This window comes from Octopus bimaculoides, chromosome 5 (assembly GCF_046866305.1).
Source record: "Octopus bimaculoides isolate indiv1 chromosome 5, ASM4686630v1, whole genome shotgun sequence".
Classification (NCBI taxonomy): Eukaryota; Metazoa; Mollusca; class Cephalopoda; order Octopoda; family Octopodidae; genus Octopus; species Octopus bimaculoides.
The window spans coordinates 29568056-29585411 of NC_142932.1; the positions used below are offsets into that span (position 1 = coordinate 29568056).

General features: G+C 38.7%; 1 protein-coding gene across 1 annotated transcript in view; it reads left to right on the forward strand.

The window, feature by feature from the left end:
- The first annotated feature begins 7137 nt into the window (after positions 1–7137).
- Positions 7138–17356, forward strand: part of LOC106878048 (cytochrome P450 4V2) — a 29929-nt gene continuing 19710 nt past the window's right edge. Inside the window, exons 1-4 of the mRNA XM_089352132.1 lie at positions 7138–7424; positions 11240–11352; positions 12953–13038; positions 16116–16306. Coding sequence (XP_089208258.1) covers positions 7265–7424; positions 11240–11352; positions 12953–13038; positions 16116–16306 — 550 coding nt within the window. The 5' untranslated portion in view covers positions 7138–7264. The remainder of the gene's footprint in view (positions 7425–11239; positions 11353–12952; positions 13039–16115; positions 16307–17356) is intronic.

A 17356-nucleotide genomic window follows, 5' to 3' on the forward strand; every position in this document is an offset into this window, starting at 1 on the left:
TTGATGATATTCTCCTGTCATTTTATTCATTCCTCCAGGGCGTGATGTTACTAACCCGCAAACATATTTCTCCTCATACATTATGAGAAGTGAAAGTGGAGCAGATTCAAAGAAAAATGACAACGCTATTCAAAAGAAGATTTGCGTTTTCAAGCTCAGAACTGAGAAAACTGATAAGGAGGATACAGGAGGCGGTCGAAAAAGCCAGCTTCTATATATGGCTGAAGCGGGAAGACCAAATATGGCTTGAAAGTCATAACATGCCGGCAGGAAAATAACATCATTAGGTGAGACAGGCTGACACTGAAGTGGCTTCGTTGATTGACAGGTGACGGTCTCGGTTAGAGTATGCGTGGGCTAAGATTACGCGCCTTCCATTATCAGTTAAAGTTTAGACAGTGTCACGTGACAACTTGCTGGGGCTGCTTGCTGGAGCCTAGCAGCGGGAAGTTTAGACAGTGTCATGTGACAACTTGCTGGGGCTGCCTACTGGACCCTAGCAGCGAGAAATTTAGACAGTATCACGTGACAACTTGCTGGAGCAGCCTGCTGGAGCCTAGCAGCAGGTATAAAAAGGGGAATTTGACAAGACAGTCTGTCGGACGCTGACACTCGTTGATGCTGCATCGAAGAGGCTAGGGAATAGAAGAAAGAAGACATGCACCCAACACCAGACCTGAAGACACCTCCGAAAGGGGGGGGGCGCCACGTCAAAACGGTAGAGGAGTAGAGTCCGAGTGGTTCCTCCTGATGATGTCTTGAGCTAACTGGATCCTATAAAGGAGCTGTTGTGGTAGAAGACTTCGAAACATGGTTGAAATTCCTCTGAGAATATGCACTTTCAAGTCTTCCTCAAAATTGCAGCCGCTTGAAACGAAATGTTTAGCAAGTTTTGTCGAACTAATCGAACTAATCGACTCATGCCCACCTCCCTCAAGCTGCCCATGTGGAAAAAATTTGAAATAATTCTTGATGATGTTGTTAATATTATTAAGGCAGCGAACTCACGTAGTCGTAAGCGTAGTAGTAGTAGTAGTAGTAGTAGTAGTAGTAGTAGTAGTAGTGTGGAGGCGCAATGGCCCAGTGGTTAGGGCAGCGGACTTGCGGTCATAGGATCGCGGTTTCGATTCCCAGACCGGGCGTTGTGAGTGTTTATTGAGCGAAAACACCTAAAGCTCTTTCACCACAACTTTCTCTCAATCTTACTTCCTGCTTCTGTTGTGCCTGTAATTCAAAGGGGCCAGCCTTGTCACACTGTGTCACGCTGAATCTCCCCGAGAACTACGTTATGGTTACACGTGTCTGTGGAGTGCTCAGCCACTTGCACGTTAATTTCACGAGCAGGCTGTTCCGTTGATCGGATCAACTGGAACCCTCGACGTCGTAAGCGACGGAGTGCCAACAACAACAAGTAGTAGTAGTAGTAGTAGTCATATATTCAGCTGCGATATTGAAAATACGAAATTCATTTCGTCTTTTGTTGTAAATGGAAATAGGTTTGTAACAGCTTTTGATCAAGTGTTTACTGATTAAAGTGGCTTGCACTCTAATCATGAAAAATCCTTATTGTGTTGCATATATTTGGGTTTGATTTTCCGCTGTCGTAGGCTTCATACATGCTTGTGTTGAAATAGCAGCAGTCAATCTGCGATATCAGAAATTTTACACTCCGCCTCACCCACATAAACAGACATTCAAACAGACACATGTTAGTGTATGTGTATGCGTATAACACGAGCACGATCTGCATGGTTGCACTTCAGTGACAGAAAATATTAAAAGAAACAATAAAATTATGTTTCCACTAATTGCTAACATAATTGTTTACTTACATTAAACTTCACTGTCTGTTTATCATTTGAGTAACATAAAAACATTTTATACAACGGCGCCTAAATTCGCTAAAAGAAAAGAAACCGAGAGTTATGTTGACAAAAATATCGCCGAAGCGTATACAACGATCCTCCCTTTACAAATACAAAAGTGCTCAGAATAGCTTGACCTTAATTTCTCTGCAGCCCTTAGACAATTTAGTATTTACAAATCAGACGTGTCAAACTTTATTAGCCAAAATATATACAACCATCAAAGAGTGAAAATGAAGTGAATAATATCCTGCAAGTTTGCAGTGAGCTTCCTGACGACCGTCCATATGGACTCAGAAGTGTAGAGTTAGCGCTTAGCAAAGAAAACACTTTACCGGCATAGAAAATACTTTACATGCAACAAAAACGTATTACACCAGTATATTCCCATTAGAAATAGATGACAGTATTGACATGAAGTGTAGCTTCTCCTGGATTCGAAATTGCTACTTCACATTTGTTACAACTTGAACTTATGTTATGTGTCATTTAGTCTATCGCACGTGCACGTTTGTGTGTGTATATGTGTGTATGATGGTTAATTTTGATTGGTTCTTTTCCTATCTACAAAACCTACTATAAATTGTTTCGCAACAATAAATGTTCTTTTTTAAGCCATTGTTTGGTGCTTTTTAAACACTTTATTACACTTGTTTTACTGCCTAATAGCAGTCTGTTGACGCTTTCCCTCTTTGCAGAAGTGGGTAGCACAAGTATTAACGACGGAGTACGAAAACCACACCTCCTCGGAGCTTACGTCTTCTGAGGAGGAGCAGGTGAAGAAAAGAAATTTGCGGCTGTCGCCAAGAGTCACAGTAATGAAGTCAAACTAACAGAACTGAGTAAATATAAAGAAATGCATTCTATGGAGGGGTGCGACGTAAAGGTGTCCCCTCCCCAAGGAATTTTGAAAACTACCAAGGAGAAAACTATAATATATAGAACGTACTCTATAAAAACAAGGGAAATGGAAAAAATGACGACCACGCAAGTAGAAAAGGCCTTGAAACCACTTTGGTAGAGGTTTTCATACCTTGCCAGAGAAATGAAGTTCGGAACAGTAGAGGTGATTTTCCGAGAGGTAGCTACTGCCAGGTTACACTCGGCAACCTCTTTATGGACAGAAGTTGTACTTCTACCAATATACCTTGGGAAACATGCTTCAATGGTTAGGGTAGATCTATCACCAGAGATTGACGTAGCCTGGTTAGTAGCTCTAATTAGTAGCTCTAATTAGTAGCTCTGTTAGTAGCTCTAATTAGCCAGCTGACGACAGCACACATCAGAATTAATGGTCTGGTTGTATGGGAGGAGCTTATAATAAATAATGCCTTTGTGATGCCATCAAGCACAAAACATTGGTTTTTCGGCATGCATATTCGTCTTTGCCAGCTGTTTTGGGTGTCCTTGCGCAGACTGCAGGATCTTTTTCTCACTACATTTTCATACACAATTTATTTTTCCTCTCCAGTCATAAGTTGTTTCAAAACGGGATGCTTTCATTCTGTTTCAAAAGCAGCATATTACAAACGGAATACTGGTTCAAGCAATTCTGTATATTATAGCAAGAAATGTATCTTAGCTCCACTAGGTATTCATGAGCCTTACTTTTAGAAACTAACTCCTCTGCAACTTCTCTAGTCGTGATATGTGAGTTAGTTTTCTTCGATTTTTGCCTTCAAAACATCTCCATTCACTTTTGAAGGTCTTCTACTGCGAATGTGATCTTCCGATCTAAACTCTCCAGCTTTAAATTTTGCAAACCACCTTCAAACAGTTGATTGACCTACAGCAGCATCACCATAAACTCCACAAATACCTTTGCAAGTCTTTGCAGCATTTTCTCTTTCTTTAAAAAGAAAATGTATTACAACAAAAATATGAAATATATGGTTTTCCATTTCAAATGTCAGTAACTGGAAGGAAAGATAAATCTATTCTTAGTCAGGAACAGAGAAGGGATACACTACCGCTTCTAGCAATGCCAAAGTTTTAACTGTGTTATATTTCAGGTGTTTTCAATGAAGCGTTAAATGATTTAGCTTAAAAACGCTCAGAGCTTTCCAGACAACCTAATATTTATCTTTTGAATATTTTCATTTTTACTTCTCTCTAGATCTCAACTGTTGACTGCATACATCACACACACACACACACACACACACACACACACACACACACACACACACACACACACACACACACACACACACACACAGGCACACACACACACACACACGCACAAATATTTGTGTGCAGGGATACATATGAAGTTCGTTATTGTATATCTTCCATTGCATATTTTTTATTCAACACACCACAAATAACACACAAAGCAACTATACCAACGCCGACGACGTCTAGATCAAGATTATAAACATCTAAGGCAGAGATCGGGTAGAATCGTTAACACGCTGTGAAAAATGCTTAGCGGCATTTTGTCCATCTTTATGTTCTGAGTTCAAATACCGCCGAAATCGACTTTGTCTTTCATCCTTTCGAAGTCAATAAAAGAAGTAACAGTGAAATACTCATCAACTTTTACAAGCTTCGTTTGAAAGTGAAGGTGGAGAAGTAAGTGCTGCCTTCCCGCAAATTTGTTGGAATGTAGGTAAATGCGACAAGAATCGTCCGAGTGAACGGAACTGCTCTGAACTTGCGACTGTAGATTAAAATCATAAGAAAGAAATTGCTCGAGTGGTCAGCTTGAACGGAGATTTTCCCCGTTTACGTCTGACCAAACTGAAGTGTGTACTGTTCCGCTTTCTGAGGAACGAATGCGTTCCTCTAGACAGGCGGCCCCTTTGCTGGTAACACCTGCTGAATAAAGGGCTGGGAATGATGTGGCTGCTGGTAGACAGACATGTGCTAAGGTTGCGGCATCACCAATGCTTACTTAATGGTGGGCAGTTGTGGTCGCTGCTTGTCAGACACGATTTTCCATAGATCGTCTCTTTGTCTGAGTTGCAGTCCTGAATCAAGCGTAGACCAATGCAGAACGCTTGGCACCTAGAGTGTCGTCACACAATCACAATCCTATGTCAGTCGGTCAATGCGGTCGGTGAAAATTCCACTCAGGCGTTCTATAGAGGTTTAGCGGCTGCCAAGTACGACGACGTTTCGAGGAGATTCCGGGCCTCGACGAGAATGAGCTGGCTGGTCTGGTCCGGAAACTTTTCCGGCCGGGGCCTATGGATAACTTCCAGAAACACTTGGCTTAGTAGTGTCACCGGAGTGCATTGCCTGATCCGGCTATCCATTGTAAAAATCGCCCCATCTCCTTCCTAGAGGAACGGGAGGGTTGTGTGGTGGACCAAGTTGACAGGGCTGAAGACAGCCACTTTACTCTTTGGCCAAGCACTCATCAACTTTTTCAAGTTTCGCTTGAAAAGTGAGGGTAGAGATGGAAGTACTGCCTCCAAGCAATTTTGTTAAGAGGCGGGTGAATGTAGCGCATATGGCCCGAGTGAACGGGCCATCTCTAAGCAAGTGGCTCTTGAGCGAGAGTAGATGATATGGAGAGGGCACATACCATAGAGGTCAGGACGATCGTGGTTTTGTGGAGATTCCATAAGCAGCCGTTGGAAAACTCCCTCTTTTGGGGATCTAATTCCTATAATTTTATTGTTATTTTATTGTTATTCTGTTTTTACACGCTTCAATCCAAATCTATTTGTGCTGTGTTGTCACGTGCTGTCTTCAATCTTTTATGAGTCCTCAGTGGTTAATAAAGAATATTACTACTACTACTACTACTACTACTACTACTACTACTACTACTACTACTACTACTACTAAATGCGTCGTGCTGGCAGAATCGTAAACGCACTGGCAAAATGCTTAGCGACCTTTCGTCTGTCTTCACTTTCTGAGTTCAAACTCCGCTGAGGTCGACTTTACCTTTCATCTTTTCGGGGTCGAAAAGATAAGTTCCAGTTGAACACTGGAATCGATGCAACCGTCTTACCCCTTCCCAGAAATTGATTGCCTTGGGCCAAAATTTGAAATTATTATTATTGTTGTTGTTGTTGTTGTTGTTGTTAAGGCGGTGAGCCGGCAGGATCGTTAGCACACTGGACGAAATGCTTAGTGATATTTCGCCCGTCGCAAGGTTCTGAGTTCAAATTCCTGCGAGGTCGACTTTGCTTTTCATCCTTTTGGGGTCGATAAAATAACTACCAGTTGGACACTGGGTCGATGTAATCGACTCATCCCCACCTATCCCAAGCTGCCCCTGTGGAAAAAATTTCAAATAATAATTGTTGTAGATGTTGTTGTTGTTGTTAATATTATTAAGGCAGCGAACTGGAATAATCGTAAGTGTAGTAGTAGTAGTAGTCATATATTCAGCTGCGATATTGAAAATATGAAATTCATTTCGACTTTTGTTTTAAATGGAAATAGGTTTGTAACAGCTTTTGATCAAGTAATTACTAATTAAAGTGGCTTGCACTCTCATCTTGAAAAATCCATATTGTGTCGCACATATCTGCACACAAACGAAAACACACAAACAAACACACACAAATATTTGTGTGCAGGGATACATATGAAGTTTGTTATTGTATATTTTCCATTGCATATTTTTTATTCAACATACCACAAATATTGTTGGCACTCCGTCGGTTACGACGACGAGAGTTCCAATTGATCCGATCAACGGAACAGCCTGCTCGTGAAATTAACGTGCAAGTGGTTGAGCACTCCACAGACACGTGTACCCTTAACGTAGTTCTCGGGGGAAATTCAGCGTGACCCTTTGAATTACAGGCACAACAAAAACAGGAAGTAAGAGTGAGAGAAAGTTGTGGTGGAAGAGTACAGCAGGGTTCGCCACTACCCCCTGCCGTAGCTTCGTGGAGCTTTTAGGTGTTTGCGCCCAATAAACACTCACAACGCCCGGTCTGGGAATCTAAACCGCGATCCTATGACCGCGAGTCCGCTGCCCTAACGACTGGGCCATTGCGCCTCCACATACCACAAATAACACACAAAGTAACTATACCACGCCGACGACGACGTCTAGATCAAGATTATAAACACACCTAAGGCGGAGAACGGGTAGAATCGTTGGCATGCTTTGAAAAATGCTTAGCGACATTTTGTCCGTCTTTGCGTTGTGTTGAAATACCGCCGAAGTCGATTTTGCCTTTCATAATTTCCAGATCGATAAAAAAGTAAGAATAAATATGTTATTGAATTACCCCTCCCTCGAAATTGTTGGCCTTGTACCATAATTTAAAGCATTACTATTGGATGAAAGTAGTCGACATTTGCATGAGTTGTTTTTATTCTGCGAAGCATATCATTGCGTTCCGATGTTCTAATTTCCTAACTGAAGTTTAATCTGTCCTAAATCATAACATTTAACACAGTATCTAAACGTGTGAGGTGTTACCATGTTGGTCTCTTGTGCTTTACTGTTACTTGCAATTGTCTCCATCACTGTATATTTTCTACAAAATTATTTGAAAGTGCTAAAATTCTACAAGAATGTACCAAGTTTGAAGAGTCGGTATCTAGTCGGCGATGTACCACAACTCCAAGGAGATAATATAGGTTTGTGTTTTTCACTTCACTTTAATTTACTAAGTGTATCTACAGTTTTAAATCTGCATGCTCATTTATTCCCTCTTTATCGGGGAACCATGTGTTTATATTAGAGTTTATGATGATGACAATAACGTTTAACTGCTTCCAGTCGGCAGTGACTGAATGAATCTATGATCAAATATGTTCCAGATATGGAGCTGTCTTTCTCTCGGGTATTTCATACCTACGAATACATTATTCAGTATTTTTTTGTTTTCAAGACGGTAGCGTGTAACTGAAATGTAATTTGACTGCTATTTCTAGCAAGCTAGTTAAATACAAGGAGGGTCTTACATTTACGGGTCGATGTAAGCAAAACCTCTAAATCCTACACTGGTACCGTGATACAGTTTTATTTATTATTTCCCAACGGCATAACTACAGGGTTTTACCCCCCAGACTTTGAGAGGTTATAACTTTCAGAAAAATGAATTTATTTTAATGAAATTTTCTACGCATATAGTATTAACTATGCAGAATCCGAATATACAAAGATTTCCGGTGAAAGGTTTTTGAAATGGGGGTGGGGGACAATTTTCGGAAATTCCAACGGAGTCCACTTAAATTCCTCTTAACTTCCAGGAAAATTAATATTTTTTCGTGAAATTTTCTACAAATATACCTTGATGTATGTACATATCGTGCATGTAGGAATTTTGAAGGAAACAACTGCAGGTTATTTTTGAGAAGCGTTCCCCTCTCGGTGGTGTTTCGGAGCAAGTCGTCCATATTTGTTTCATTTTTGTCGATTATGTGCGTATGTGCATCCGTAGATTTCTAGACAGTGAAGAGAAGCCGTCATAAGAAAACTTTCGTTACAAATAAGTTGCACACGATTTTTTTTTCTACAACTACAAGACACAACTTCCCTCGACTCTATAATTATCATTAGCTCGCATCCTTTTCTCGGTAACCTTACTCTATCTTTGGAAATTTTACACTGAAAGTGAATTTATTCTGTTGCCACTCAGGATGAATATTATGCAATGTCCTCCGTTTCGCTAGGATGAATTGTATGAAATCAGCCGTGACCAGGACCATCTCATTGAATGGCTGAAAAGATATGGACTTTTAGCAGCAGCGCATGTCTGTGACTGTGGCCACAATTGTTCATTTTCGAAATTTCGGCCAGTTCAAGATGGATATAGTTGGAAGTGTACTGGTCGGCAGTGTCGGAAACGCTTTTCTATTAGAAAAGGATCGTTTTTTCAAAAGAGCAATTTGCCTTTGAAAACAATACTGCTCTTTTTGTATTGGTGGTCTATTGATGTACCCTTGCGTATAATTATGCACGAACTACAAATTGCGAGTTGGTCCACTGTGGTGGATTGGGCCAATTTCTGCCGAGATATCCTGGCACAACACCTAATTGCTAACCCAATAATGATTGGCGGCCCTGATGTCGTAGTTGCCATCGATGAATCGAAATTCATGCACCGAAAGTATCGGCGGGGTGCGCACTACGACGGCACTTGGGTGTTGGGTGGGGTTGAATTGGACAACCCCGCCAATTGCTTTTTATCTATATGCCCGGATAATAGCCGGTCCATGGATTCCTTGGAATCCATTATCCGGCAACATGTCCGTCCAAGGAGCATCATTTTCACCGATGAATGGGCAGGTTATCGCAATTTGCAGCAGCAAGGGTTCCTGCATTTAACGGTAAACCACTCAGTTTCATTTGTGGATGAAGCCACAGGTGTACATACAAATCATGTAGAAGGAATGTGGGTGCATGCTAAGCGCAAATATCGGCAACTTTATGGTACCTCATCCGAGTTGTTTTTCACGTATTTAATAAAATTCATGTTGCGGAAGAGGTACTCCACTAGACAGTTTGAGCACCTCTTTGCTCAAATTGCTGAGCAATACACATTTTAAATACACATATACATGACATACTTTTTTTTTAAACAAACATTTTTTAACTAATACAAGATTTCACATAAGATCAATGAAGAACACAAACGTACTGAAACAGTGACTAAACTTGTTATTTTGTTGGGATTAATCCACCTTTAAAGTGAAAAAAACAAAACCGGCGTATACAACAGGTATGTAAAATATATTTGTGTACTTTTTCTGTTTATTCTTAATCTTCGTGTTTTTGCAAGATTGAAAAAAAAGTTTCGGAAAGCTAACATTTAAAAATTCTTCGGGAAGCGACACTGTGATAGTTTCTATATTTAACCGTGCGTGTATATTTCTATTTTTGCTCCTGTTCTCTTCTACTTCTCTACTAGAAACGTTTACTTTGGAATTTACTTCTATTGAGAAAAAAAAAAATCGTGTGCAAGTTATTTGTAACGAAAGTTTTCTTATGACAGCTTCTCTTCACTGTCTAGAAATCTACGGATGCACATACGCACATAATCGACAAAAATGAAACAAATATGGACGACTTGCTCCGAAACACCACCGAGAGGGGAACGCTTCTCAAAAATAACCTGCAGTTGTTTCCTTCAAAATTCCTACATGCACGATATGTACATACATCAAGGTATATTTGTAGAAAATTTCACGAAAAAATATTAATTTTCCTGGAAGTTAAGAGGACTCCGTTGGAATTTCCGAAAATTGTCCCCCACCCCCATTCCAAAAACCTTTCACCGGAAATATTTGTATATTCGTATTCTACATAGTTAATACTATATGCGTAGAAAATTTCATTTAAAGAAATTCATTTTTCTGAAAGTTATAACCTCTCAAAGTCTGGAAAAGGCTATAAAAGATATGGTCATAAAGGGTTCTCTGGTCAGAGTGGCAACACTCTTATAGGTTGGTTTTTTTTTACTACTTTTCTGTCCCTTAAACCTTAGTAAACCCATAAACTAATATAAATCCTATACTAATTTTTCTTCACTTTATAAAAATAAAGCTTAAATTTTATGTGTCTTCTAAATAGTATTATTATATATATCAGCTAAAATTTTAAAATAATGTTTTTAAGTAATTCAAAATAATTTTCATGAACCCAATATACTTAATATCCTTAGACTTTACACCTTATCTATAGCCTCTGAATTCAATACTGACATTACTTCATGCTTTTTGTTTTTATTAGCATACCTCTTATTGTTAAAATATTGGTTAAACTAATATTGATATCTGTAAAACAATACTGATGCTCTATTCAGACTAAAGAAAAAGCTCTGTTTGACTTATATACCTAGGGTTTAGTTCCTCAACATTTTGATAGTAGTAAAAAAAAACCAACCTATAAGTGTGTTGCCACTCTGACCAGAGAATCCTTGATAACCATATCTTTTATAGCCTTGTCCATGCATAATGCTTACACCTTCCCTTTCCTTAGAAGTGATTGTCCCTCAAAGTATTACTACTAGATAAGAAACAATAAAATCAGAGACAGTTTAGAATTTTTGCCTAGAACCAATTACTAGCCTGATACACTTGGCTATGTCAAGATGGATTTTTATGTATTCTTCCTCCCACTTGGATTTGAAATGTTGCCACAATTATAATATGTCTATTCTACTGTAATTTTCTGCATTTTCCTGCAGCTGAAGATTGCTCTACATATTGCATTTAATGTAATGCTCGCATTACTTAAATAAATGGAGTAGCATGAAACGTGCGTACTGCAATCATCTTTGAAATCCGTGTTGCTTATTTTGATTTATATATATATATATATATATATATATATACATAACTGGACCACCCAGGAACCATTCTGGAGCAGGCCCAAAGGTACCTGACACATTATTTCGTCTTTGTGTTGTAAATACATTCATCAACTTCAGATTTTTTTTATATTTCAGAAGTTTATAAAAAACTTATGCGATTCGCAGATGAAAACCGGGAAAATGGTATACTGTGCGTATGGTTCGGTCCCTCGCCAGTCATTTTTGTCTTTAGAGATGATTATGTTCAGGTAAGTGATTTAATTATTTTTGAGCTCTTTGAACTATTTTATATACCATTAGCCGTATGAATTGGTGCATCGTCGTCCTGGAAGATTGCGTTACAATCAGGTAATATTTGTACCAAAGGAGAGACATGATCAACCAAAATGTTCACATAATTATTGGTTTTAACTTTGTGATATAGATCTAAAAAGCCACTTCCATGCTGCATAGTAGGGACTAAGAAGTTAGAATCGAATGCTTTTTCTCGGCTTTCTCCAGATGAAAATGTGCCCCGAAGTGGGGAAAAAGATGATTGATGATTAATAAGATATGACATTGTTCCATTGATGAATTGACCACGTCTAAAAGTCTAGATACCATTTTTCCCGCATCACAGGAAATGTGCAGCGATTACAGACCCTCCCATAGTACCCAGCTTTAGGGATCTCACTACGAACGCTTTTGGTTGACAGAGGGTTGGCAAAGTCGTGGTTTAGCTCTGCTGTCATTTCTACTACTGTAGTTCAATAAATTTTAGACAATTCTTTTTACTATTCTAAGATCTCTCTCTGTACTTTGCGTTCCATCCAGAATTACGCTTGCTAAAGTTAGAATTTACTGTAGTTTTGGAATTATCTGAATCGCCTGGATCGGCCAGGCTGTCTGGCGACGAGTCGGTTCCGCTGGCCACAGCATTCTGTCCATCCCTCACGTGCTCTCGCCATTCTCCTCCACGTTATTTGAAGCACTTGTCTTGAAACATCTTCCCACCTGATTGAAGGTCTTCCGAGTTGTCTCTTCTGCTCGCACGGGCACTAGTGTTTGGAATACCAACGTGATTTTAGAGGCTGTACCTCGCGAAGCATTTAATACTTCAACAGTTTTAGAAACATCATCCATCTGCGATCCAGCAATCTGTCACTTTTGGAAATTAGAAAGATTCGACATTTTAACTTACTTCAATATCTGTATACGCAGCCCGTCCCCCAAGTGGCGGTCTATATCATATCGTGCGAGCCGTACATTATGCATATGAAGACATATATACAGACTACAATTTGTATGTATGTAAGTGTATGTCTACATGTGTCTGTTTGTGTGTGTACGCGCGCATGTGGGTGTATACGGCACGCTCCTTATTAGTTTTTGTCTACAAAATTGCAACTGCAAAATATTATTTAACTGGATGATATAGTAGGAAGACGCTGGGTTATTGTGTTGTGTATGGCATTGAATTCGAAATTGTGTTGTTGCGAAGTGAGCTTCCTAACCGCAAAACAAGGCTATATTCCGTGCTGGAATTTTGTCAGTAAACAGGTCGCGGTCTCAAAGCGACGAAAATATTTTGACAAACTAAATTGAAATGTTGAAGTGAATTTAACGGTTTTTTACATGTTTTTAAATCGCTTATAAACAAACACCTTCCACGCTGCAATTGTTTTTGTTTCAGCACACGATCTCAGATCAGGTCATTTGCTATGCAAGTACATCTCTGTAATTTATATATTTGTTACAACTAAAACATATGAGGTGATGACTACTGGAGTTAATCAATATTTTTCATTTTGTAAAAAAGAATTCTCTCTTGTAACTTGTTTAACCTATTTTGTGTTGTTGTCATTTAAGGATGTACTGGGAAGTCTGCAAAACCTGAACAAACATTCGCTGTATAAATTTTTACGCCCCTGGTTAGGATGTGGTGTGATGATGAGGTATGTAACAAATTAACTACTTTTATCTTCTAAATATTTGCTTCATGGACTGCGGCCATGCTAGAGCACCACCTCGGAAGCTTTTATTCAAGCAGATATATATGAAATATGCACTATCACACACACACACACACACACACACACACACACACACACAGCTATAAGTGGTTTAACTGCTGTTTCTAGCAATATATGTGTCTATTAGGATTATATTGCGCCCAGCTGCTCACATTAATGTTTTGTGTGTGTGTGCGTGTGTGTTTGTGTGTCTGTGTGTGTGTGTGTGTCTGTGTGTGTGTGTGTGTTATCGTTGGTTCGCAGAAGTGCTGCGAGTAAACACATAATACTGACCAGCTCAAATATGTTTGTGAAAATGCCACAACGATGTCTGATATATCGAAACCCGAAAGACTTTAATGAGTAACTATGAGAGGACCCGATAATCTACGAATGCAAGACTACAACTTCTGGTTAGAAAGTGAGAATGATAGATGAAGTAAAGCTGGTGTTAGCCTTGCCATCGCGAATACTCTTGTCAACAAATTAGTATCACTTCCTGTTGCTCAATCCGATAGGCTAATGAAAGTGAAATGTGCTCTGCTGAAATCGAACTGTATCTTATTTTTTGTACCTAATTATTCGATGACAAGAGATGCGCCAGGAGGATTTATATGACTCAATAAATAAATATCAGGGCATTGTATTAGGATCTCTCGTAAGGCAATGCAATATATGCAACATCGGAAACTACAAGTTAGGCTCTACCGCCGAAAATGGATTGGCTTGTAACTACCATTTTCTTGCTAAACCAAGGAAAACTAGTCTAACAGCATTCCCAAGTAATCCTATAAATAAGTCTTGAAGGAATTTTGCTGAAGGCTGCACTAGAGTATGTTAGCAGTTTAGTGACTTTCGATAATATTTCAAGGATGCGCATATACAATAGAATAATAGTTATCATTCGCAGTAGAAAAATTGACCTGCTTGACTAGAGATTAGCGAAGAATTCAATTTACTTCATTGTAGGAGAAATTTTATGGAAAAAAAAGGAAAAAAAAACTACTGAGCTATTGATAAATATACGGGCAAATTTTCTTGAATGTCAGTGCTGAGCTCGTATATCTAGGACCATCAACGCTATGATCTTTATCATGCAAAATTTCAGGAAAAAGCTATCAAGGAGTGAATCTAACTTTCCATTGCATCCATCAACTTTACGAAGGATTTCAACAGCAAAAAGTGAGGATTTATTAGACACTGTTTAAGAGATGAATTTCCGGGTAAATTTTAACCTTAATTAAGGAGTGTCACAATGTGTATCCACTAGGAAGAAACTGTTCAATCTGCTTTCCTGATATCATACTGTAAAACACTATTAATACCAATGCTATTTGCATTATTTCTGGGTGCTGTTGTTGAGCCTATACTGGAATCACAGCTGCGTTGGGTAGGACATGTCATCTGAAAAGAGACCACTTCTTGTTGCCATGGCTCTGTACTACCACGAATGGAAATGTGGAAGCCTTCGAAGAGGTTGCCTGAAAATCCATTATAAGGACTTTTGAAATGATATCTTAATGAAATGGTAGAATGAAAATAATAGTTGGAGAATCGAACTGAAAAGAAACACCGAACATGAAAAGACAAAAACCTAATGCAAGGTCCACTACACCATGTCTAACAAAGATATTCTCTGCAATTTCTGCAGTCGTATTTGTGTGGAAACCTGTGGTCTACAGTTCCACGAAAGACTGAAGCATTGGTGATGAGATTTCTTCATTTTATTTTTAAAATATGACACTTTTCTTCTAGGATATAGTCTGTTACGAGAGGTGAAGTACTAAATTCTGAAATCGTGTGCAACAAAGATCTCCACTCGAAATACAAGTAAGAACCCATTGGAAAACAAATCGTGTGATTTAAACTGAGAATGGTCGATTATATATTAAGAAGGTTAATGGGAATATCTGAAAAGGTAAACCTTAAATTGGAAGCATCAAAGAAAGCAAAGATGATAGAGATAGTATAAAAGCAAGAAATGGATCAATGCACTGGACAGAGCGTTTTTGAAGGTTACTGAAAAGAGCCAATCTTTACTGGAATTCATGCAGGCCATTATTATGATTAAAGAAATTCTAGTCGTGGTCATAGTGTCTTTTTAATGAGCCATAGTGCATCTAAGATTGCATAATCAAACGTGTTCTTATCTATGTAAGATGGTTGCATATAATTTATTGGGTGGAGGCAAAATGGCCCAGTTGTGAGGGCAGCGGACTCGCTGTCATAGGATCGCGGTTTCGATTCCTATACCGGGCGTTGTGAGTGTTTATTGAGCGAAAACACCTAAAGCTCCACGAGGCTCCGGCAGGGGATGGTGGCGAACCCTGCTGTACTCTTTCACCACAACTTTCTCTCAATCTTACTTCCTGTTTCTGTTGTGCCTGTAATTCAAAGGGGCCAGCCTTGTCACACTGTATCACGCTGAATCTCCCCGAGAACTACGTTAAGGGTACACGTGTCTGTGGAGTGCTCAGCCACTTGCACGTTAATTTCACGAGCAGGCTGTTCCGTTGATCGGATCAACTGAAACCCTCGACGTCGTAAGCGACGGAGTGCCAACAACAACGGTTGCATATAATTTATTGGAAAAATGCTTTTATTTCCAGTAGCCCGAGCGAATTAGTAAATAAGTTCGTACACTTCATATTAATAATGGGAGTATAAAGCTGCCAACTTTTTCTCTTTAGTCAATGATGGGAAAGATCATGTAGCTTACTATGTTTAAATAAAATCTTAGGTTTATGTCAACAATTAAGTTACTATTCTCTTTCAAGCCAAGATTCTATATGGGATATTCCTAGCTTGACTGATATTCACCCTAGATCTGCTAGATCAGGGTTCGTAGGAACCAAAAGAACAATTACATCAAGCAAAGTTTACGTTTCCTAAAGAACAATTACATCAACAATAATTTACGTTTCATTTCCCACCACAAAATTTGCTATTAATTACATTTTCATGACATAAATAATTAATAAATAAAATATTGAAATATATTTCTGCACTGATATTTTCAGCCCAAAATCAAGATGGGTCCACTCATCAAAGATACTGAAGCCATCATTCAATTACAATATCTTAAACTGTTTCGTAAAACGAATTGAAAATCAAGCGAATAACATGCTTAGCGAAATGGATGCACTATCGGATAAGAGTAAAGTCAATATTTCCTATTTCATGAGGAAAATTATACACTCTATTATAGCAGGTAGGTACTATCTACTATAACAGGTTTAACGTAAAAAATTGTTTAATTTTAAGCTTATTTTCATACATTTTAACTTTATTTTAAAACTTTATTGACAAATTTTAACCCCATTTTAATCATATTATTATTAATAAATCTATAAACATTAGGGAGTTCACTCTAGTTTTGATTACTTTGATATACGAGTATTATCAAAGCAATTAAAAAGTAATAATTGTGGAAATTTATTATCGTACAATATATAATGCTTTATATTTGTAGACAAAAGATTCCTGTTTTAGAAAGACATTTTTCAGCATCGGAAAAATACATTCTACAGCTGATGCCGCTTGGCATTGTTGCATATCTGCATAGTTCTGGGATGAAACTTTGGGGTTCATTAGCTGAATTACCGAATTGATTTGGTTTTTATTGAATCTAAAATCAATCTAATTTATGATGCAACATGGGTCTTTGTTGAATTTCAATTCTTTGAGGTTTTTGTAAGCATCATATATGGTGAAGGTTGTTGATACAATTTTTAAAATCAATTCTTTTAACTGCAGATAGTTTAAGCAGATTTGTGTGAGGTTGGTCATGATCTCAGGGTTTCGCACAGCTTATTTCGCTCTCTTCACCAAAATGTCTTCGTTCTCAAAAGTCTCTACAATTTTTGTAACTTCTGCAAGTTTCTTGGTATAGTAATCGCAAGCATCCTACCAGCTACCTCCACTTGGTCACTACTGGATGAGACGGGTATCCGCTTATTTCGAATTACTCTCAACGGTGTTTGTTTTTAAAGATGCAGCCTTGGCGGCGGCAATAACTCGTCCGTTTGCAGGATAGAAAGCCTTTATTTTTAGAGCACAGTTGTGCAGTAGGTGGGAGAAGCAGGTCACATTAAAGAGCTTAGAGTACTTAACTTGCAATGTTCCTCCAGCAGCTACCATATACCAAGCAGCATCAGAAAATGATAGCAGAAAAAATTTTCCCTTGGAACCGCCATTACTTTTAAGTGAATCATCGATTATCTGAGTGATGACTGCGGCAGTTAGTGATAATTCAAGTGGT